Genomic DNA, 23,588 nt, shown 5'->3' on the forward strand with positions numbered 1-23,588 from the left:
CACCATCTTGATTTGCCTTCCTTGGGATACTGTATGTCCTGCTTATAAATGTCCTTTTTAAGGACTGAAACTCAGAACTGACCATAATATACAGAGTATAGTGGGATTGGCATTGCTTTATTCTTAGATATGCTTCTCTCAGTGAAGCATAAGATCACATTAATTTCCTTGACTCCCATATTCACATTGTTGACTCATACTGAGCTTACAATCCACCAAAAAACCCCAGACTTCTTAAGTGGAATGGGCTAGGCTACCTCAAGACACAATGAGATCTCCATCACTGCTGGTCTTATAGTAAAAGTTGACTGACCACTAATGGAAGATATAATGGAAATAATTCCTGTATAGGGATTAGCTATAACAGATAGTATCTGAGGGTCTCTGCCAAGATCTAAGCTTCTGTAAAATATAAACATATATTAATGTGCACATTAGTGTGCTGGGGATATGAATAGAAATGCAAAACAGTCCCTGTTCTCAAGATGATATTTTTTTATTATTTTATTTTTTTTTAATTTAATAGTCTTTTATTTACAGGATATATGCATGGGTAACTTTACAGCATTAACAATTGCCAAACCTCTTGTTCCAATTTTTTACCTCTTACCCCCCCCACCCCCTCCCCCAGATGACAGGATGACCAGTAGATGTTAAATACATTAAAATATAAATTAGATACACAATAAGTATACATGACCAAAACGTTATTTTGCTGTACAAAAAGAATCAAGATGATATTTTAAAGGAGGAGACAACACATACAGGTAGTTACATTTGAAAGTTAGATGGGAAAGGTCCTGTTATCCTTAGGATCCAACAGCAAAGCAGATGATTATGCATCTCCTTTATTAACCTTTGCACTAATAAAAATATATGTATTTTAGATGTTGCATCATTGACAATTGCAAGAACTTTGTTGGGAAGAACTTTTTTCCCACAGGTCTTCAATAACTGACTGATGAGAAAGAATCTCACATGGGAAGCAAACTTTTACATACAATTGTCTATAGTAGATCCTATTTTCATGATCACACAACTGAGAGAAAAATATGTCAAATATCAGAACCTGATATTTATTGTTTGCTGATTGCATATAAGGATGGGATCAAAAAATTAGCTCTACACTATTTAGCCCTAATTCATTTATCAGATGAGACTACATCTTGAATAATAAAAGACTTTTTAGACTATGTGCAAAATCCTTAAGAACTAATGGATGAATTGTAGTAACAATATACAGGAAGTCTGATTAGATGAGGAACTTGATAATGCCTTACAGAGCCTGTTTAAAACAAGGAAACTAATTAGAACCTGAGAGACCTGGATGTCTGATGATAGAGAAAGTAGCGAGTTGCCCCAGATGTCCCAGAAAAATCACTTGGAGGGCAAAGAGAATATCTTGACTTCAACCTAGGTCTCTCCACACTCTTCTTATCCCCTTTATCTAGAGAAGAATAAGCCTTCTAATATCTTATCAATGATATCCTAGCATCATCAGAATTTGCAGCAGTGTCTACATTGGGAGCTCTAGTGAGAATCCAGCAAAAAAGCTACACTATGCCTAATAAAAAACATCTTGAATATTCAGGCAAAAAGACTTTCCAGAGCTTTGCTGTGAATTATGAGTTATATTTTTTCTACATATATTCTTCAAACTTTAGCCTAATTCTCTCCTGAACTATATATGTATTTATGGGAAAATATATTATAGATTGTTTTTATAGCAACTTTACCAAACTATGCTATTGTAAGAAATATCAAAATTTAAAAGCTAATTAAGTATGGCTGATTAACTGATAATCAAATGGTAAGCACAACAATGGGGGCTTTTTGGATATCATATGTAAAACACACTGTTCCCCCAGTCTTTTCCATTTTAGAGCTATGAGGGGATATAGTAGTTATATTCTTGGACCCGAACTGGCAGTGAGATTGAAAGTAAGAATTAGGTGGTTGCCTCCAAAGCATGCACTTCATTAAAAAAGGAAGAAAGAAAATTTATTTGTAGAGCAAAATGTTGCTTTAAAGTCTCTATTCTAACTTAGTATGCATATATTAAGAGTCATTGAAAGATAACACAGATCATTTTGTTCAGGGCATTCTCCATGACAGTAATGAATGCTTGACTTTCAATGTCACAGAATCTCAGATTTAGAAGGGACCTCAGGGACCATTTAATCCAACTTGCACTGAATAAGAATCTTCATTACAACATACCCACCAAGTCTCTAGAGTGACTAGATTTCATGGAAGAGGTTCTATTATACCAATGCTAGAAGCCATCAACACCATGTTATCTACAAATGGGACCATTAGAAAAAATTCACCATCTATGGATAATTCCTCTTCTATTTGGACTCTTCTCTGACAAACATATGTCTCCCTTGGGCTTAAACACAAATTTGCCTAACTGCTCTTTAAGTAAAGGCTAGTCAAATAAATGAGATTATAGATACTTGAGTGTATTCAAATTGAGGGGCACACATACATCCACACACAGTGTAAATTTTCATTTATATTTTTATTTGGAGAGATATGTTTATTAAAAGAAATGTCCAGCCAAATCCTCTCTTTAACTAGGTTTGCTGGCACAGCATTCTATCTTCCCTTTAAACAAAAGTCAGGAAGTAATATTTGATTATTATATATTTAAATTTGAGGGGTTTCTGACTGCGGTTTCCCCTACAGTTCCTGAATATTTAAAGATCCTATATATCCCAAAATTTTTAGCAAGACTTAATCTAGTTTCATTTCAACTCAACAAACTTTTGTTTAAGAGAGATTTCAAGAATTTCAAGAAAGTTCAAGGAAAAAAATGGGTGATTAACAACAGAGGATTTTAAGAATTAATTTTTTTCTAATTTGCAGAGAGAGCTCAAAGAAAGATAAAGTTTTAATATTCGCTTCATCAATATAATGATAGTTTCTATCTGACCATTTATTGGGCTCTGTAACTATGCATTATTTTCAGCTAACTTTGTCTTTTGTATGTTATATTGTATTTTAATTTATTTTGTTAAACTTTTCCCAATTACATTTTTTGCTAAGCAGTATTTTTCTTGTTTTAAAAATTTTATAATAACTTTTTATTTTTCAAATATATGCAAAGATAGTCTTCAACATTCATCTTTGCAAAACCTTCTGTTCCATATTTCTCTTCCTTCCTTCCCCCTCTTTAGACAGCAAGCAATTTACTTAAACATGTGCAATTCTCCTAAACATATTTCTATATTCCTCATGCTGTGCAAGAAAAAAATCAGATCAAAAGGGGGGGAAAAAGCCATAAGAAAGAGAAAAAAAAACAAGCAAATAAATGCCACTACCATTGAAAAAAAAAGGTGAAAATACTATACTTTGATCCATATTAAGTCTACATAGTCTCTGGATGTAGATGGCACTTTCTATCACAAGTCTATTGAAATTGCCTTGAATCACCTCATTGTTGAAAGGAGCCAAGCCCGTTACAGTAGATCATAAGATAATCTTGCTATTTGAACTGTTCTCTTCTTGTTACTTCTTGTGACATGTTCTCTTGGTTCTACTCACTTCACTTAGCATCAGTTTATGTAAGTTTCTCAGGTCCTTCTGAAATCAGCCTGTTCATCATGTCTTAAAGAACAATAGTATTCCATTACATCCATATACCATAACTTATTCAGCCATTCTCTAACTGATAGGCATCCACTCAGTTTCCAGTTTCTTGCCACTACAAAAAGGGCTGCTATAAACATTTTTCCACATGTGGATCATTTTTTTTACTTTTTTGTGATCTCTTTTGGATACAGACCCAATAGAGACTCTGTTGGATCAAAGAATATGCACAGTTTTTTTTATAGTTCTTTAGGTATAGTTCCAAATTTCTCTCCAGAATTGTTGGATGAGTTCACAACTCCACCAACAATGCATTAGTGTTCCAGTTTTCCCACATCCCTTTCAACAATTTATCATTATCTTTTCCTGTCCTAAGGTGTGAATCTGAGAGGTGTGAAATAGTAGCTCAGAGTTGTCTCAATTTGCATTTCTCTAATCAATAGTGATTTAGAGCAATTTTTATATGATTAGAAATTATTTTAATTTCTTCATCTGAAAACTGTTCATATCCTTTGACCATTTATCAATTGGAGGATAGCTTGTATTCTTACAAATGAGTCAATGCTCTATATATTCTAGAAACTAGGTCTTTATCAGAAACACTGGATGTAAAAATTTTCCCCAGCTTTCTGCTTCTCTTCTAATCTTGGCTGCACTGGATTTGTTTGTGCATAACCCTTTTTAAAAATTTAATAAAATAAAAATTATTCATTTTGCATTATATAATGTTCTCTAGTCCTTCTTTGACTATAAATTTCTCTCTTCTCCATATGTCTGAGAGGTAGGCTATCCCTTGTTCTCCGAATTTGCTTTTAGTATCACCTTTTATATCCAAATGAAGAACTCATTTTGATTTTATCTTGGTATAGAGTGTTAAATGCTGGTCAATGCCTAGTTTCTGTCATTCTATTTCCCAATTTTTTAAAAGCAATTTTTCTCAAATAGTGAGTTCTTATCATAGAATTTGCTGGGCTTATCTACTAGATTATTGTAGTCACTGACTATTGTGTCTTGTGAAGCTAACCTATTCCATTAATATGCTACTCTATTTCTTAACTAGTGGTAAATGGTTTTGATGACCACCTCTTTATAATATAGTCTTAGGTCTGGTACAGGTAAGCCACTTTTGTTTGCATTTTTTTGTCAATTTCCCTGAAATTCTTGACCTTTTGTTCTTCCAGATGAATTTTGTTATTTTTTCTAGCTCTATAAAGTAATCTCTTGGCAGTGTAATTGGTATAATACTAAATAAGTAGATTAATTTAGGTAGAATTGTCCTTTTTATTATATTAGTTTGGCCTATCTATGAGCACTTGCTATTCTTCCAATTCTTTAGATATAACTTTATTTGTATGGAAAGTGCTTTGTAATTGTGTACATCTAATTCCTCAGTTTGTTTTGGCAGGTAGACTCCCAAATGTTTTATATTATCTACAGTTATTTTAAATGGGATTTCTCTTTCTATCTCTTGTTGCTGGACTTTGTTGATAACAAAATATTTAACTTTTACAAAATGTTAAACATGGCTGACAGCTACATTTCTATTTAATATCCTGGTCTACTGAGGTCTTCAAGGTTTTTTTTTCCCCATAGGATTAAAAGAATCCCATCTTCTTACTATCAGAGAGCTTATTAGATCATTACAATAGATAATCTTGTTTATGAGAAGTTTTAATCGATATTCTATATTGATTATAATTGATATAATTTGTGAATTGATTAGTATGTGAAACTATTATTAAAGTTTCTTGCTTATTTCTAACTAACTTTTAAAAAGTGCAATACTATAAAAATGGTTAAGACCTTATTGTCAGAGGCATATCATAAAAAGTATTTTCTGAACTTGTTTCCTATTCTTTACTTGTCAAATACTGTCACAAGACTCCATCACTCCTGAGCTCACAGTTTCCAATAAACAGAAAATTATTTCCAACGGGCTAACATGCTGTTTACCTTCCAGAAAAATTGCACTTTCCAATCTGACATTTGATCAAGGGGTATCCCGCTGCTGTCATCAGGAAGGAGTGTTTAAACACAGAGATGGGAGTTTAAACATTTTCTCATTATCACAGAATAAGAGGGGGAAAAATCCACAAATAAATAAATAAAATAAGTAAGTAAAAATGGCATTCCGACTTTCTCACCCCCTGCTGGGAGAATAATGAAGCTGTGTCACATGACCAGAAAAAAAGCGCTTTTATCTTTGGCCCCAATATCATCACTCAAGTGACACCTGTCACATGACCCAAGTCAGGTCTTTCATCTACTTTCTCCAGCTACCTTTTTTGGTTATAAATTTTATAAAGGTGTGCTGCCCACTACTGCTACTGCTGGTGTTGTGTCTGGTTTTTATTCAATCTTTCTAATTTTCCTGGAATATAGCAAGCGGACAGATACATGGTTTCTTGCTTAAAACTAAGAAATCCCAAACGTGGGTTTGTTTGCTTTTTTAAAGACAAAAAAAAAAAAAAAAAAAAAAACCATTGATAATCAATGCAATTATTACACCTCATATGTATGTTATAAAAATGGAATTGAATAAAAAAGAGAGGTATTTGATCTTTTAAAAATTTATATCTGTTACCTTTAGTTCTGTTTGCTATGAAGTAAGAGGCAAAGAACTTTGCTCCCTGCACTGCTAATTTAAGTTCCACCAAACTGGTGCTAGATACTTGCTATGGTCTTGGGGAAAACGAGTGATAGTAAAGAGAATTGTTCCTTAACAGCAACACTCTTCTCTTTTCCCTTCTGTCTCAACCTTGAAGAACAGAATAAAAATTCCTGAAGGGCCAGGATTGTTTTTTGGCCCTTGAATCCCCAATGCCCACTACAATGCTTTGAATATAATAGGCAATTAAAAAATTTTTAATTTAATTTTTAAATCTTTATTTAATCTGGAGTTCATCTCTTGAAGCTAGATGAAGCTAGCTAACTTTTTTTTTAGAAGAAGAAACTCTCTTCTCCTAAGCCCCAATAGTTCTCTGATCCTTAGGCTGGCCAATGAACCATCATTCTTAGAATTTATTACAGAGTCAGGCACATAGTGGGTGCTTAATAAATATATAATAGCTGATTGAGTCTTATGAGAATCTTATGCCTTGACTTGTTCCTAGATTATGTCAATTGAAATGAATCATTCCCTAATCCATCTAGCTATATTATCTTTATTCTTCTCCCTCCTCTTTTATCTCTTCCAGGAGAATGGTTTTTTCCCCTAATGTGACTTTTCCTCAACTTCTTTGCAACTTTTGATGCAGCTGACTGTCCTTTCCACTTGGAAACTTCTCTGGATGTTCTGACTCTCTAAATCCTCTTCTCTGTTCTTCTTCCTACGCCCTAAATATGGGTGTTCTTTAAGTTTCATCTTAAGACTTTCTATTTTTGCATTCTTCTTCAGTGATCTCATTTGTTCCTATGGCTTCAATGATCACCTCTGAGGGGATGACTCCTAAGTCTATTTTTCCAGTCTATCTCTTGTTGTTGGACTTTGTTGGTAACAAAATATTTAACTTTTACAAAATGTTAAACATGGATGACAGCTACATTTCTATCTAATATTTAACCTCCACTGAGGTCTTCAAGTTTTTTTTTCCCTTGGTCCTTGAATTCCCCTCCCCCCTTTTCTTTTAACCCTGGCATTGAATCATTCTCTAAAACATGTTGATTTTGATTCCCTCTTGGGATCTGAGGACTATTTAGTGTTGATCTATGGTCTGGATTTTCTTAGGAAAGGCTCTTATCAGTTCAGTTAGTAGACGTCACTGTTGCAACAAAGGAATCCATCAGCAGAACACATTAAATCTACACCACCAAGAAAGGGCAAACATTACTGGGGACTACAAGTTAACCCACAATCTAGTATGATGACTTGGGGACAAAGAACTGGGATATAAGGAAGAAATATGAATGAGGCTAGAGATGAAGATGGAAAAAATAAAATTACCTGAAGTGGTTAAATACCAAAGTTGACAAAAGCAGTAAAAAAAAAAAAAAAAAAAAAAAAAAGAAAGAATTAACATGATGCATTCATGTTCCTTTTGAAAATGGTTCAAATGTGATCCTGAATTCTTTGGTACCATTTATTCCTAACCAAAAGAATTACTTATGGAACAGGTATTGCCCAGGAGTGGGTTGTGTGTAGACAATAGCAAAATCCATAGGAATAGCCAATATTAAGAAGAGAGCGCTTCTTTTGCAACTCTAATGGAGGCATTAGATTAAAATATTAAACAATATTGGCAAAAACTCCAACAATATTGACAGATGTTAGAAGACAGGACTGTAGGCTCTTACAAAGTCAGAGGATTCATTTTCTCAGGCTCCTCAAAGAAACCTAAGATATCAAATCCAAAAACACATATTCACTATTGATAGTTAAATTTTCTCTCCAGCTTAAAGTACAAAAAAATCTAAAGGTATTATGTTTTAGTTTGGTTTTCTTTGCTGTATATCACTGTATTAATCTTGATACTACTTTTTTGAAATGAAAAGGAATAAAGATCTGAATGACTTTTATGAATCTCTTATGTACTCTTATAAAGTTTTATTGGAAAATCTAATTAATAAATAAAGGGGAAATGGAGGAACATAATCACCTTTTGTCACATCAAAATTCAAAAAGAATACATTTGCTTTATATAAATTAGTTAAATTGTCAATTCTTGCCATTTTAATGCAATAAAGTTTATCCCAATTGAGATTTTATCATAATTTTTGGTTTTCCCTCTGGGTCTCTTGGTAAACAACATTTTAGAAAATGTGAAATTTTCCCACTAAATTATTGAATGTTAGGCTCCTAGTTCACCTCCCAATCAGGACAGAGATTTCATCATAATTCAAAGTTTTATCTTCCTTCTAAGTCTCTTGGTAAGCAATATTTTAGAAAATGTGAAACTTTCCACTAAATCCTAGAATGTTAGTTCCTACCCCAATTTCCCAATCAGGGAAGAGATTGCCTCTGTGCCATCCCTGGTAATTGGTCCTCTAGATTCTGTTTGAATAAGGACCTTAAAAAAAGCATCCTATTCATTTTTAGACAAGTCTTTTTTAGAAGCAATATGGGAGAAAACATGTTATAATAACCAAGAAGACAGACTTAAATCCTGCCTGTGATGCATTTATTAGTTATGTGAGAGTAGGGAAGTCACTTGACTTCTCAATGTTCCAGGAAACTCTACTAGTTACATATGAGTTGCTAGCCTGCATCCGTGGGGGGAGTTGCCTGACTTGGGATCACAAATCTACCCTCCTCCTCTCTCCATGAAACATTCTTCCTTCTTTAAATTGAGCTAAAAATCTACCTTCTTGGCTTATTTACTATTTAGTCCTAGTTCTGCTCCCCTGGAGCTACACAGAATAAATCTAATCCTTTCCCATATGACTTTCAAAGATTTGAACAGAGCTACTACATTCCTTCTAAGTCTTCCTTTATCCAGGCTAAACATTCCCAGTTCCTTCAGAAAGTTTTCATATGACATGGTTTCCTAACTTTTCAAAATTCTGTTTACTCTCTGGGTTGTCAATGTCCTTTAAAAAATGTCCCACACACATACACACACAATGAACATGATACATCAGATGTAGTCCAATCATTACAGTATAAGTGGAACCATTATTTCCCTCAGTTTAAACAATATAGACCTCTAGCCATGTAGCCTATGAGTACATTAGCATTTTGAGTGATCTTATTATCAAGTTGACCCATGTTGGGCTTGTGGTCAACAAAAACTCTAAATCTCTTTAGCAGGAATTATTGTTAAGCTGAGTTTTCTCCATTTTATACTTGCAAGACAAGTCTAAAAAGTTGAAGGAAATAATGGTTCCACTTTTACTGTAATGACTGGAATACATGTTCATTGTGTGTGTGTGGGGGGACATTTTCCAACAACTTGTTTTGTTGTTGTTTTGAATTCAATTATAGGAGTTTATACTTTTTTTTCAATTTTATACTGCTAATTTTTGCCTATTTTTTCATACTATTGGAATCTTAGTGAATTTCAATTCTGTCATATGTCATATTAGAAAATTTTCCCAACTTTGTGTTAACTAAAATTTTTATAAGAATGTTTTATATGTGTTTTTCTAATATGTTGATAAAAATGAACATGATAGGACCAAAGATGGGGTCTTCAGGATGCCATTAGTTACTTCTTTCCAATACAACATCATTCATTTAATCAGATAACCAATGTTTAAAATGGTATTGAAATGTTAACTGAGAGTTCTCATTTCATTTATTTTTTATGGTTTAATAACTAATGGTAGAAATTAGCTTTTGTTATTTCTTTGAAATGCATTTTTCCTTCACTACTAGGTCTATATCAGAAAAAGATCAAAGGAAAAGGACTTATACAAAAAAAATATTGTAGTAGTTCTTTTTGTGGTGGCAAAAAATTAGAACTTGAGGGGATATTCATCATTTGGAGAATGAACAAGTTGTGGCATATAATTGTGATGGAGTATTATCGTGCTATAAGAAATAATGAGAGGGTAATTTAAGAAAAACATGGTAAGTTTAGGTGTAAATACATAGAAAAATCAAGGGGATTTCTGCTACTGGCTGCTTGCTTACCACTTAATAATTCCATATGAACTGATAACAAAATGAGGTGAGAAAAACTGGGAGATGAATATACACAGTAAAAGCTATGTGTAATGATAATCAACTGGGAAAGACTTGACTACCCTGATCTATACAATGATTCAAGATAATTACCAAAGGATTCCTAATGAAAAATGCTATCCACCTCTAGATGTGCAGTTGTCTCAATTTATTTTTCTTGCTTTTTAAAAAATATGGCTAATATGGAAATATGTTTTGCATGGTTTCACATGTATAATTAATTGTTTATATATTTATAATGTATAATTCACATGTATAATATTGTTTGCCTTTTCAGTAGGTGGGGGAGGGGATATGAGAGAGTCTGAGAATTTGAAACTCAAAATTTAAAAAGAAAAGAATCTTTTAAATAAATAAATAATGTTTTTTTTTAAAAAAGATATGTGCTTCTGATTATATAATGCTTTTTATTATCAAAATCAGAACTTGAGTTCTCCATCTCTCTTGCTTCTCATCTCTCATCTCACAGTCATTTAGGATTCAGAACAAGAAAGTGGTTTGAAATTCAATTCAAACCAGAAGGTCCACAATGCAAGTCCCAAATGGAATTGGGGTTAGGGGTGGGGGTGGCAGACGAAGGGGGAGGGATATAACCAGTATTCCAATAATCCTGTTAGTGATGGTAGAAGCACCCTCTAGGAACCTATAACAAATAGTCTTAAGCAATTCCTTTTGTTGACAACTTTATCCAAGAAATCATCTTCCCTGGAGACTTCACTAAACTTTAGATTAATCCTCTCCTTGCCACAGGAGCTTTTGTCAAGGGAGATTGTAGGCAGGCTCCAGGAGTGACAGGACCAGCTCAATTTCTACATTCTTTCAATTGTCAGTCTCCCATCTGTCCTGTTGGGAAATCGATCTTCTGGTCCAGGGATCTCTCTATTAGATGATAAAATGGAGGGGATTATTCAGAAGGCCTAGTTCCCAGACTATCCTAATCTGTGTTGATCACTGAACCAATCAGAAACTGAAAAATGCTTTGGAATTATTAAATGATAAACAAACAGCTAGCAGCAGTAATCCCCTTGATTTCTTTATGTATTTCCAACTAAAAATCTGAGCACTTTCTGCGCTGTTGGTTTGCTTGTAAGAGGGAATATTTAAAATATGCCCTACGTAAATCTAGGGACAAGAGTAGAGGCAACCTATCAAACAAGGCTGAAATCTGAGGAAAGAACACAAGCTAGGTTACATAATGAAGGAATGAACAAATGCAAAATGATCATTTAGAATAGTGAACTAAGAAAAGCAGCAAGGCTAAGAATCCACTCAGCAAAACTGAGAAAAAAGATAATGAATTATCGTTGGAGAACCTCTTTTCCCATAGTCTTCAGACTATTGTGGTATACTTGGGCTGCAGATAAGACAATAAAAACAAAAAAGAATCACTAGAAACACAAACTCTTCCCTTAAGCTTAAGCATTGTTGGTTAGTAGACAACTACAAAGATAGGGTTGAAAAGTTTCACTTAGTTATCCCAAATTCACTTCCATTAATGAAAATAGTAATAAGAAATTTCTCTGTTCTATTTGTCCACCATACTTGGACCAAAGTCCCTCTTGAGCTCTGCTTGTAAAATACTATCTCCCTTCAGAACTCAGCTCAGGTGCCATCTTGTACAAGGTGTCTTTCCTTTACCTCCCAGCTACTGGTGCCCTACCTTCAAACCACCGGTTTCTCATTTTCTACATGCCTACATATAGGGCTATTGCCTCCCTTATTAAATTTTAGAATGTAAGTGTGCTGAAGACAAGAGTTGTTTCAGTTCTGGTTTTATGTTACAGTACTTGGTATATGTTGTTATTCAATCATTTCAGTCTCATCTGGCTCTTTGTGACTCCATTTGAGGTTTTCTTGGCAAAGATGCTAGAATGGTTTTTTAGTTCCTTCTAGTTCTTTCTCCACTCCAGAAACTGCAGCAAACAGGGTAAAGTTACTTGCCAAGGACACACAGCTAGAATTCAAGAGGATAAGTCTTTCTGATTCCAGGCTCAACACTCTATCCACTGTCACTTAGCTGCCCATAGGTAACAGGCACTTAATAAATCCCTGTTGATTAATGCATTGGACATAAAAAACCGTAACTCTCAAAACAGGTTAAAATTTGTTCTCAGATGTTGTAATCAAAATTTAGCATACATTTAACTTTTTAAAGAAACTGGTAATTTCCACTTAGAATAAACAATCTTTGGATATGAACAATTTTCAGAAATTAAAGTCACATCTAATCATACAAAAAATGCTCTCAATCACTATTGATCAGAGAAATGCAGGAAAAAAATAATGATAAATGTTGGGCAGATGTGGAAAAACTGGGACACTAATACATTGTTGGTGGAACTGTGAACTCATCCAATCATTCTGGAGAACAATTTGGAACTATGCCCAAAAGGCTATAAAATCTGTGTATCCTCTTTGATCCAACAGTAGCTCTACTGGGTCTGTCCCAAAGAGATCACAAAAAAGGGGAAAAGGATCCACATGCGCAAAAATGTTTATAGCAGGCCTTTTTGTAGTTGCAAGAAACTGGAAGCTGAGTAGATGCCCATCAGTTGGGGAATGATTGAATAAGTTATAGTATTTGAATGTTATGGAATTTATTGTCCTATAAGAAAAAATCAGCGAGATGATCTTAGAAAGCCCTGGAGATACTTATATGAACTGATGCTAAGTAAAGTGAGTAGAACCAAGAGAACATTGTACATAGCAACAAAATATTATGTGATGATCAACTAGGATGGACTTGGCTTTTTTCAACAATGAGGTGATTCAGTCCAGTTTCAATAAACTTGTGATGGAGACATCTGCATCCAGAAGGAGGACATATGGGGACTGAATGTGGATCCACAACATCATATTTTCACCCTTTGTTGTTGTTTATTTGTTTTTTTCTTATTTTTTCCTTTTTGATCTGATTATTTCTGGGTACAGAATGATAAATGTGAAATATGTTTAGAAGAATTGCATATGTTTAACCTATATTGGATTACTTGCTATCTTGGGGAGGGGGTAGAGGAAAAGAGGGAGAAAAATTTGAAACACAAAGTTTTGCAAGAGTAAATGTTGAAAACTATCTTTGCATGTATTTTGGGAATAAAAAACTATCATTAAATATTTTTTTAGGAATTCCAAGCCAAAAAAGAATAACTATCTTTGGTAGACTCAGAAGACCAGAATTCAAATTCTGCCTCAATCGTATTATTTAACTTTCTTTTCTTCTCTGGAAAATGGAGGTAGATTAGATGGTATTTGACAAACTAATTCTATTATCCAATGAGCAAGATTTTTTTTCCTGGGTGCCAATGAGAATATTGGGGGCAATTCAGCTTACAGGGTTCAGCTTCATTCATTATTTTCTTTTTCATCTCTATTTTTGAATATTATTACTTAAATTCCTGGACAAATAGATTATGCATATTTGTTATTATTCCTTCTTCAACTTTATAAATCTTGGGTATTAAAAACAGAATCATTTGCAGTTAGGGGAAAGAACACCATTCCTAAAAAGCTGTAACATCAGGCAAAAAAACTTCCTCAGGGCCTCAGTTTCTACATCTGTAAATTAAGGATGATTACTCCCTTCCTCACTATTTCCTAGAGTTGTGACAATAAGATGAAATGATGCTTTAAGCCTATACAAAGATATTTATTATTCATGATAATGGTCCACCTCCAGGGCTTTTTATAGCTAGATGCCCGGATATTGAGAAGTACTTGCAGTATACAATTTCTTTCAAGCAATTTTCTGAAGGATGATTTTCACAAGCTTCTTGGGATGCAGTTGAATTTGCCATTTGATAACACAGGACCACCTCGGCAATACAGGTAGCACGAAATGGCATCATTCTAGGAAGGCAGCATCCTCAGAGACACGTAGTCAAGAAGGTCTCAGACTGGTAATGACAATGGCAATAACAATGTTATTTCTATTCTGGCTAAATATTAATACTCAGTAATAACATGGAACTAATCTAGACACTTATCCTGCCTCTCTATGGTCCTCTGAGGTTTAATAGGAGAGATCCCAGCTTATGGATAATGATCCTTTGTTCAGTGTATCAGTGAAGGATAATATAACAAGCTTGTGGTCATGACAGCTTTTGAAACAATTAAATCTCCCCTACACCCCAAACAGTTCAATAATCTCATGCTTTCCCTAAGACCCAATATCAGCCTAGGAAACAAATTATGAAGGATAGCAAGGGAAAGATCCAGCATTGGAAATATTTAATAAGAGATAGGTGCAACTAAAATCAGAGCTCCAGGGCTAAGGGAGGTAAACTCATGGGCCATTTAGGAATTGAACATCTTTCCCACAGCATGGAATTATTTCAGATCTTTATTCAGATCACTCAAGAATTAGTTTTGGGTACAAGGATTCAGAAGTCATATTTGATTAACCTGGTAAACTGCCAAAGATGGCTGCCCTAAGAGATAGGGTTCTTAAAATGTCAGCTTAATAAGTAAAATGTATGGTGACATTGAATGAGTCCAGGATAGAAGAACCAGTTTAACCCATTTTTTTTTGAATAGCATTCTGTTGTGTTCAAGCAAATAGGTGTTTATTAAGTTCTTGATTACTACTGTGGTAGCAGTGGGGGCCCCATGGCAAAAGTGAAGCATCCCTGTCTTCAAAGAGCTTATATTCTTTTTTTAAAGTAATCATTGTTTTTTATGTTAAATCCAATATATGGATACATATTTATTCAATTATCTTGTCGCACAAGAAAAATCAAATCAAACCAGAAAAAAAAGAGAAGCAAAATGAAATGTAAGCAAACAACAACAAAGAGTGAAAATACTATGTTGTGGTCCACACTCAGCTCCCACAGTCCTCTCTCTGGGTGTAGATGGCTCTCTTCACCACTGACCAATGGCAGCAGGTTTGAATCATCTCACTGTTGAGAGGTGCCAAGTCCATCAGAACTGATCACTGTATAATCTTGTTGTTGTATGTATCTCCTGGTTCTGCTCATTTCACTCAGCATCAGTTCGTGTAAGTCTCTTCAGGCATCTCTGAAATCATCCTGTGGGTCATTTCTTACAGAACAATAATATTCTATAACATTCATATACCATAACTTATTTAGCCATTTTCCAATTGATGGGAGAGCTTATATTTTAATAGAGGAGACATTCTAACTAACACGTAAACAAGTAGGTATATATAAAATATCATTCAGATGGTTTAGAGGAAGGACAGCAGCAGCTGTGAGGGACAGAAAAGGCCTCTCACCCAGGGTAATAATTGAGCTGTGTTCTGTAGAGAGACTAGGGATTTTATAAAGAGAGACGAAGAGAATGTTTGTCCAAGCATGGAGGAAAAGTCAGGGCAAAGACATCTCCTCTTGCTATTCTTAAACCTGGTTTGAGTAGTTTTGAAAAGTATTTTTCAGCTCTGTCTTTGTAGTTGCCTACTAGTCAGCAATGCTATAAGCTCATGGGGATAGTCTATGTCCCTAGTGGTCTCCCTTTCCCCACATTCCTTTACTTTTCTACCTGCAGCTCAAAAAGATGATAATAGTTTCAAGACCGTGGCAGAGGTGGTATCTCCATGATAACTCATTATCTCCCTTGCCAGTTCTGCTGAATGTATCCTTAGTCTTGCTGTTTTTGTTACTGTCTCTATTCCAAATGATCACTTATTTTGTGTTTGTTCATTCATTATTTATCCTGAGTCTTACATTCCTTTGGTGGAACATAGACAATTCAATTAGATCCAATTCAACAAGCATTTATTAAGAGCTTACTGTGTGCCAGGAAAGAAGAGAGATAAAAAGAGCAGAAGTGGATAAGTACCTCCCTTCTCCTAGGTGCTTAAGTATCACTTGTCAAAGACGCAGAGCACCCCAATTTGGGAATAAAGCAAAGTCAATCCTACTACTTTGGTGGGAACACGTGGATGAACAATCCCAAAGTCCAGGGGTAAACACTGCTTTTTGAATCTTCTGCATCTTCTTTAGGAATGGGGCAAACAGTTCGCACATATCTCCAGATTTATAGGAAAGGGAAGTGAGACTTGAAGTTAAAAGAGCTAGGTTTAAATACCAATCGCGCCACTTTTTGTGTGAATCATTGATCAAACCACTTTATGTTACAGATGGGAAACTGAGGTCTGACTCTCAAATCCTATGATTCCTAATATGATTCCCCAACCTTTACTTCCTTAGCTGTCAAATAAGTCATCAGTAGTGAATGACTAGAAAAGAAACAAGGAAGCTTTGAGTGCAAAATAATGCACAGACATTTATATTTCAATTTTGCTTATAATGAAAAGAGTTGCCCAGAGATCTATTACCTGGAAGGATTAGTGATTCTTCTTTATTCTCTTGTCACCAACACTTGCTAAATCGATTGGTGTGATGACTTCTCTGGTAGGAGGCAAAGAGGTTGCAGATTTCGGGTTTAAGTCTCACTCCTGGAACTGTAAATAAAGACTCGGCTATGGAAGAGGTGTAAGGGGGAAAGGGAGGAAAGAGAAAAAACACACAAGGATGAATTCTTGAAGGTTTGTTTAGTGTATTTTTTATACATTGTAATATTACATCACTTGAAGATATGTCAAGAATAAGCTGAACTTATCAATAAATTATGCCAATACAGGAATATCTCTCTTGTTTTCAATCAATGAATATCTAGTCATTATGCTCGTTATACTCATAGTACATGTCAGATGGTACTTATGATTTCTCAAAAAGTTGATTGTATTCAACATGACAAATATAGAAATATATTTAACCTATATAGTGATATTTAACCTATATCATACACTTGCTGTCTTTGAGGTGGGAGAGGGAAGAGAAGGAAGGAGGAAAATTTGGAACACAAACCAAATGTTGAAAACTATCTTTACATGTATTTGGAAAATAAAATACCATTGAAAAAATTTTAAAAGTTGAATACTTAATAAAAATATAACAAAGTATAATAAAAGTTACGTATATTTATTAGATAAATTAATATTTATGAATAATGTTATGTTTATATAATAAATATAAATGTTTATTGTAATATTTATAGATTATATGTTGGATATACTAAAGGATTTCAATGTTCAAGGGAATCTCCTAAGGTGCATCTTTTGGTGAAGCAAAGAGTTCTTTTGTAATGTAAATAGTGTCTTTCCCTCTCTGGTGTATCTGTTCTGTGAGTTCATATTTTTTATATTTTGGATTTGTTTTGTTTTTAAAGCTAGGTATGGTGTGCCAGGCCCTCTCTATTCCAAGAGTCTATATTTTTAAGGGCTCACCACTTGACTTCTTAAGGCTGAGATGAACAGGAGGTAGAAAACCCTATATTAATAGAAAAAAAGCATTCCAGACAGGTTATTGCTACCTACTTAACCAGGGTCAGGAACAACTTCAAACCCTGACTGGAGAATTTCCCTAGCGGTATGTATTTTTACAGGATAAAAACCTCTACAAATCTGAGCAACTCTAACCTTATTAGCCCTCAACAAATAAATAATTGCAAGAGAATGACACTTTATAAGGAGGGGAAGCAAGAAATATTTTAATAACATTACTTAGTGAAACTTAGTAGTAGTCAATTTAAAAAAAAGAGGGAAATTCACACTCTGAATTAGCTTCCACTCTACCTAGAATCCTGCACTGGGTAGCTGGTGCCCCCTCCCCTCTGGTATGGAATTTCATCTCTGCAAAGCTGGAGAAGGGAGACATCGGGTTGCCTAGCTAAAATAAACAGTATGTCAACTTCACAGATAACTCTCTCTCTAATCAACTGGAGTCCAAATTCCCTTACAAACTTCTGCCTGCAAGAAAGGGTCTCTTTTGCCTTTTGGGCTAGTGGGAGGGGCATTTTCTCCCCTTCTTAGGCTTCCCTCTCCTTAAAAAGCTCACTTATGGTTGCAATGAAAAAAAGGGAGAGCGAGAGAGACAGCAAACCATTATCTGGCAGAACAGCAGTGGGAAAGCAGCTAGTTAATCAAAAGGATTCCAATCCGTCTGTGGGCTGCCGCACTCTCCTTCCCACCCGGTAGAGAAAGGGAAAAAAAAGAAAAAAAGAAAGAAAGAAAGAAAACCGCTTTGGAGGCGAGGCATAAACCTGCTCTCCTTCAGCAATCTCACAAATGCAAAACCTTCCACTCGAGTGACTCCTCATTAACTTACTGAATCTGACAGTATAATTATCGCAGCTGCTTCGCGCTTAGAATAAATAAATACGAAAGTGGGTATTTAAAAAAAAAACCGAGAGGGGAAATTCAGTCATCTAGACAGTCAATAGAAAGAGTTTATTTTAAAATTTTATATTCTTATGTATTTGGATCATTTGGGGGAGAGATAATGAGATAGTTGTCTTTCAGCCTAATTGAGTTCCTAAGCTCATGGCTGCTTGCTGTCACCTCCTTTCAAACTTCACTTTAACTTTTGTTCCTTAGAAATCTGAGATCTCTGTGTCTCCATTTACTCCTCCTCCCTGCTGATAACCAGGTGAAGGCTCATTGGACTGAAGTGCGGAAAGTGACTTAATGGGATTGAGGATCTAAATAACCTTTCACCGGAAACAAGATAATCAAATCTCTCACTTGCCTTGAACAGCCTTGAGGAGGAGCAAGCGCGGGTTAGCAAAAACTCGGAAGCAAATGGAAGTTAAACAGTATTCAAAAAAAAGTCTTGTAATTTCCCTAGTCATGTGGTGCCTGTATCGCTCACAGGCATCAACAAATATCAGCCAGAGTTGCTTAACCCATTTAATTTTCCAGAATGCACACTGCCCGATGATTATTCTGTAATTTTAGCTCATGTGTATGTATATGGAGTTTGCATCTTCAAAGCCCAGAGGATCACACAGTGCTTTAAATTGGAGTTGCTATCTAACATGGAGCGCACTTATGACTCTGACTGGGGGCACATCATCCAAGCTTCCCATTAAAGAAGATGATCTTTCCTCTTTTAATTAATTAGTGACTATTTACCTTCCCCTCTCGTTCCCTCCTCTCCCCCCCCCCCCCCCAGAGCATCAAAATTATATAGAAACTTTCTTTCAGTGAGCTCAAAGGGTTTTAAAATAAATATCCTCCCATCATCCTCCCTTGTAGAGAGGGAGGGAATTTTTTTTAAAATGTAATTTGGGGGGAAAAGGAGGGAAAATTTTAAACATTATCATCATATAAGATGTGGAAACTGAGCCCTATTGAGTTCAAGGTTGCATGCTAAGAGAAAGTAAAGAATTCTGGTATCTTCTTTTAAAATAGAGGTAACACAATCCTAACTGAACAGGGAGGGTTAAAAAGTCAAAGTGTTTCTTATACAAAGGCTAAGAATTTAAGTTTCAAAGAAGCATGTGATCAGAATACTTTTTTTTTTTTTTTTTTTTTTTTGCTAAGGCAATTGGAGTTAAGCAACTTGCCCAGGGTCCCACAGCTAGGAAGTGTTAAGTGTCTGAAGTCAGATTTGAACTCAGGTCCTCTTGCCTTCAAGGTTGGTGCTCTATCCACTGCCCACATAGCTGCCCCTCAGAATACTTTTATATCTCTTCTAGGATATTTTATGTTGTTATGTAATGAACCCAGTGGCGTTTGTATTCTCTGCTATCTCCTTTATCCATGCGATGTTTGTATGTACCCAGAACTGCAATGGAACTTTCCGACACTGTGGGTGATGATATTCTTGGATGTATTTGTGGATGCACTGATGGCACTTCACATATACTGTTTCAATTTAATCTCACAGATATCCTGGGAAGGAGGTGCTATTATTATTCCCATTTTATAGAGAAGGAAATTGAAATAAAGGTTAAATGACTTACTTGGCACCATATAGCTAGGAAGTATTCAAGTTTGAATTAGAACGCATGTCTTCCTGAATTATCTACTGTGACCCCTAGCAGCCTATTTCTTCTACATTCCCCGGTGCTTATTAAGTATATAAATATAATACCTCCCAGATTCATGAGGAGGATGAGGAAAGATAGGAAGCAGTGATGAATAAGTGAAGAACTTGTGGACAATATTTGGGGAAAGAAATGAGACCTAAGAGGAGGCAGTGGAAAGGGAAGCTACAAGATCTCCACCCTAAAGCTCTTTCCCTCATAACTTCAAGGATCCTGGTTGCCTCTGTAATATAGAATCAGGTAACCAAGAGAAAAGGGGGCTCCAAAATTCTCTTTTCTGGATTGTTTAACTCCACTTCTGCCTAGGAGCCCCAAATTAAGCTCTGGGTCTTCCTTTTAATACTAACTTCTCCAGACCATCCCAATACACAGACCCTGCGGTGCTTGAGAGATATGACTAACCTAAGCATTTCCTGGCAACCATAGTACATGTAACATATCCCCAGCCAATTCCAAGCAACCGAAGATTCTTAGTTGTCAATTTTTCATTTAAAAAGAAAAGGAATGAGATAGTGAAAATTTAAGTTAAAGAGATATATTAGGGACATATTGTAGCCACTTAAGGAATATATAAGTTCTGATCACATACATACATACATACATACATACATAACGCATTACAGAGTCATAGGTTAAAGCTAAAAGAGGCAATCTAGAGGTCTAAGTTTTGCCCACAGTCATGATTTTGAACTCATATTCAAAGCCAGCATTCTTTTCACTAGACTACACAGCCTCCAACTATGTTCCTGTGTATGTATATGTTTATATATATATACATATATATATATATACACACAAATACATATAGGCATATATGTCTATGTATATGTGTATAAATATATACATATGTGTAAAATACAAATGCATATATTACATATGTACATATGCATATAGGTCAGGTAGGTAGCACAGCAGAGAACATTAGTCCTAGAGTAAGGAAGACTCATCTTTCTGAGTTCAAATATGAATGGATGATATTTGCTTACATTTTGTTCCTTTCTCAGGTTTTTTTTTTCCTTCTTGATCCAATTTTTCTTGTGCAGCAAGATAACTGTATAAATATGTATATATATATTAGATTTAACATATATTGGACTACCAGCCATCTAAGTGAGGGGGTGGGGGGAAGGAAGGTAAAAGTTGGAACAGAAAGTTTTACAAGGGTCAATATTGAAAAATTACCCATCCATATGTTTTGTAAATAAAAAACTTTAATAAAATTTTAAAAAGAGAAAAAAAATCTGAACTGAGACACTTACTAAGCTGTATGATCTTGGGAAAGTCACTTAACTCTGCCTCATCTGTTTCCTCATCTGTTAAATGAATTAGAGAAGGAAATGGCAAACCACTCCAGTATCTCTGCCAAGAAAACCCCAAGTGGGGTCACAAAGAGTCGGACATAATTGAAATGACTTAACAAAATGTGTGTATGTACATGCACACATACATATTCTTTTCACTGTATCACATTGCCTCCAAGTGTATTTCAGGATGTATCTATGTATATGTGTGTATGTATACACATGCATATTATATATATATATATATATATATATATATATATATTTATGTTTGTATATATGATACTCATGAGCTGTATTCACAGCGGAAACATTATTTATTATATCTATTATGAAATATGTTGTGTGTATATTATGTGTATATACACATGCAAATATATATTATATATAATGTGTATGTTATATATGCATTATATGTGTATATCTATATATGCAATTATGTGTACAATAAATTTTCAAGGCTAGTTACTGACATTGACCAGCCTTGTGATCTTTTGCTGAAATCAACTATAAAGCCAAAAGATTTAAAAACATCCTGAGAATTCAGATCTAGAGCTGGAAGAGATCTTGGCTGTTGTGTCCAACTCCCCTCATTTTACAGATGGAGAAACTGAGGTCCAAGGAACTTAAGGTCAGATAGGTAGAAAGTATTATTTGAACACAGTCTCTCCGATTGCAGAGGCAGAGCTTTCTATTGTATCAGACCTTAAAAGCTAGGGGATGAAAATAATACCTCCCAAGAGGGTTTCTTTCAACCCCACAACAGTGAAGTATAGTTCTTGAAGCAAGTAATAAAAGATCCCTGAAAACCAGGCCCTCTAATGTATAAAAGCACAAAGATGGAACCATACTCTGCTTTGTTTATGGATGCTTCTTGCTTTGTGCTGTGGATAAAGTAAGACTAAGAAACATGCCTTTCGAAGACAAAATAAGCCCTAGAAATTGAAGGAGAAGTGGAGGGTCTGAAGGGGGAGGAGGAGCAGTCATGTTTCAGGACTGAGCATGTAAACTCAACGAACTGTTTTTAAGAACCAAGAATAAATAAGCATGCATGCATTTTTTTTTAACTTCTATGTGGAAAGAGAGCACATTTTTTTTCATTGAGGTACAGAAACTGGAGGCAGGAAGAGATTTTTCATCCCTACTAATCTCGACAAAGGCTGAATATAGTTCTTGCTCATTCTGTGCATTCTGTGCAGACAGCTTCCTTTCAGTCCAATACAGAAGAGTAGCCACACAAATGAAGAAGATTTGAAGGTAGAAAGTTAAAAAATGCTAGTCCTAAAGAGTTTATAATTGATGTCTCTTCTCCTTCAAAGTTTGTATGGTGTCCTTGTACAGAGACATCTTAGCTATATCATAAATAGTTGTTTTACTTACGATTTCACTTTTGAGATTTGTTTTGATACATGCAAGTGCAGAGGGTATCACACAAGGCCTGGTTTGGGATTTAGTTATTACTTACTGTTTTTTATTAGTGACTTTGATGGAATACAGAACACATATATTAAGTTTGTAGGGGACATAGACATATAATACTGAATCTTCTCTCTCTTTATTTTTTGCCCCAACATTCTAAATGGAAGGTCACTTCTTTGGGAGTAGGAAAGTGAGATAGAGAGTACATTTCAGAGATCAAAATGTCAAAATAGGGGGACATTGAAGAATGTGGTGATATATCTACACACTGAAATGATACAGCTCATACACAAAGTACTTTACATACACTTTTTTATTTGATCCTCCCAGTAACTCTGTGAGAGACAAATGTTGTTATTCCTATTGCATATGAGGAGATTAGGGGTTCAGAGGGACTAGAAGACTTGACTAACATCATCTAAGTAGTAAGTATCTGAGATAGTATTTGAACAAGTATTTGACTTGATCTAGTGCTTTGTTCTTTGAGATATACTATGCCTTGAAACCATTGCTGGGTTCAGGGATGTTTTTTCAGTATCACCTAGTGAGTTTTCTACCTTTCTCTGCTCTCGAGATGAGTTCTCAATTACCTTGGGACTCCTGACCATGGGAAGACATCATGTTGGATGAATGTAAAATTAGAATATAAAATGTCTCTATCAAGAAATGTGTCACAATTAACAGAAAGGACTTGAAGAGACATATGTGTTCAAAAGAATAGATAAGGAGAAATAAAGCAAGTTTTTAAGCATGAGATGAATAATGTTAAATGTGGCAGAAGTGCCTGGCACATCACAATA

General features: G+C 35.0%; 1 protein-coding gene across 1 annotated transcript in view; it reads right to left on the reverse strand.

Moving 5' to 3' along the window:
• Nucleotides 1–10,602: 10,602 nt before the first annotated feature.
• The window catches only part of CDK15 (cyclin dependent kinase 15), a 104,407-nt gene continuing 91,421 nt past the window's right edge, over nucleotides 10,603–23,588 (reverse strand). The window contains exons 13-14 of the mRNA XM_031958320.1: nucleotides 16,515–16,658; nucleotides 10,603–11,095 (exon numbers count right to left, since the gene is read on the reverse strand). Coding sequence (XP_031814180.1) covers nucleotides 16,549–16,658 — 110 coding nt within the window. The 3' untranslated portion in view covers nucleotides 10,603–11,095; nucleotides 16,515–16,548. The remainder of the gene's footprint in view (nucleotides 11,096–16,514; nucleotides 16,659–23,588) is intronic.

This window comes from Sarcophilus harrisii, chromosome 3 (assembly GCF_902635505.1).
Source record: "Sarcophilus harrisii chromosome 3, mSarHar1.11, whole genome shotgun sequence".
NCBI classification, from domain to species: Eukaryota; Metazoa; Chordata; class Mammalia; order Dasyuromorphia; family Dasyuridae; genus Sarcophilus; species Sarcophilus harrisii.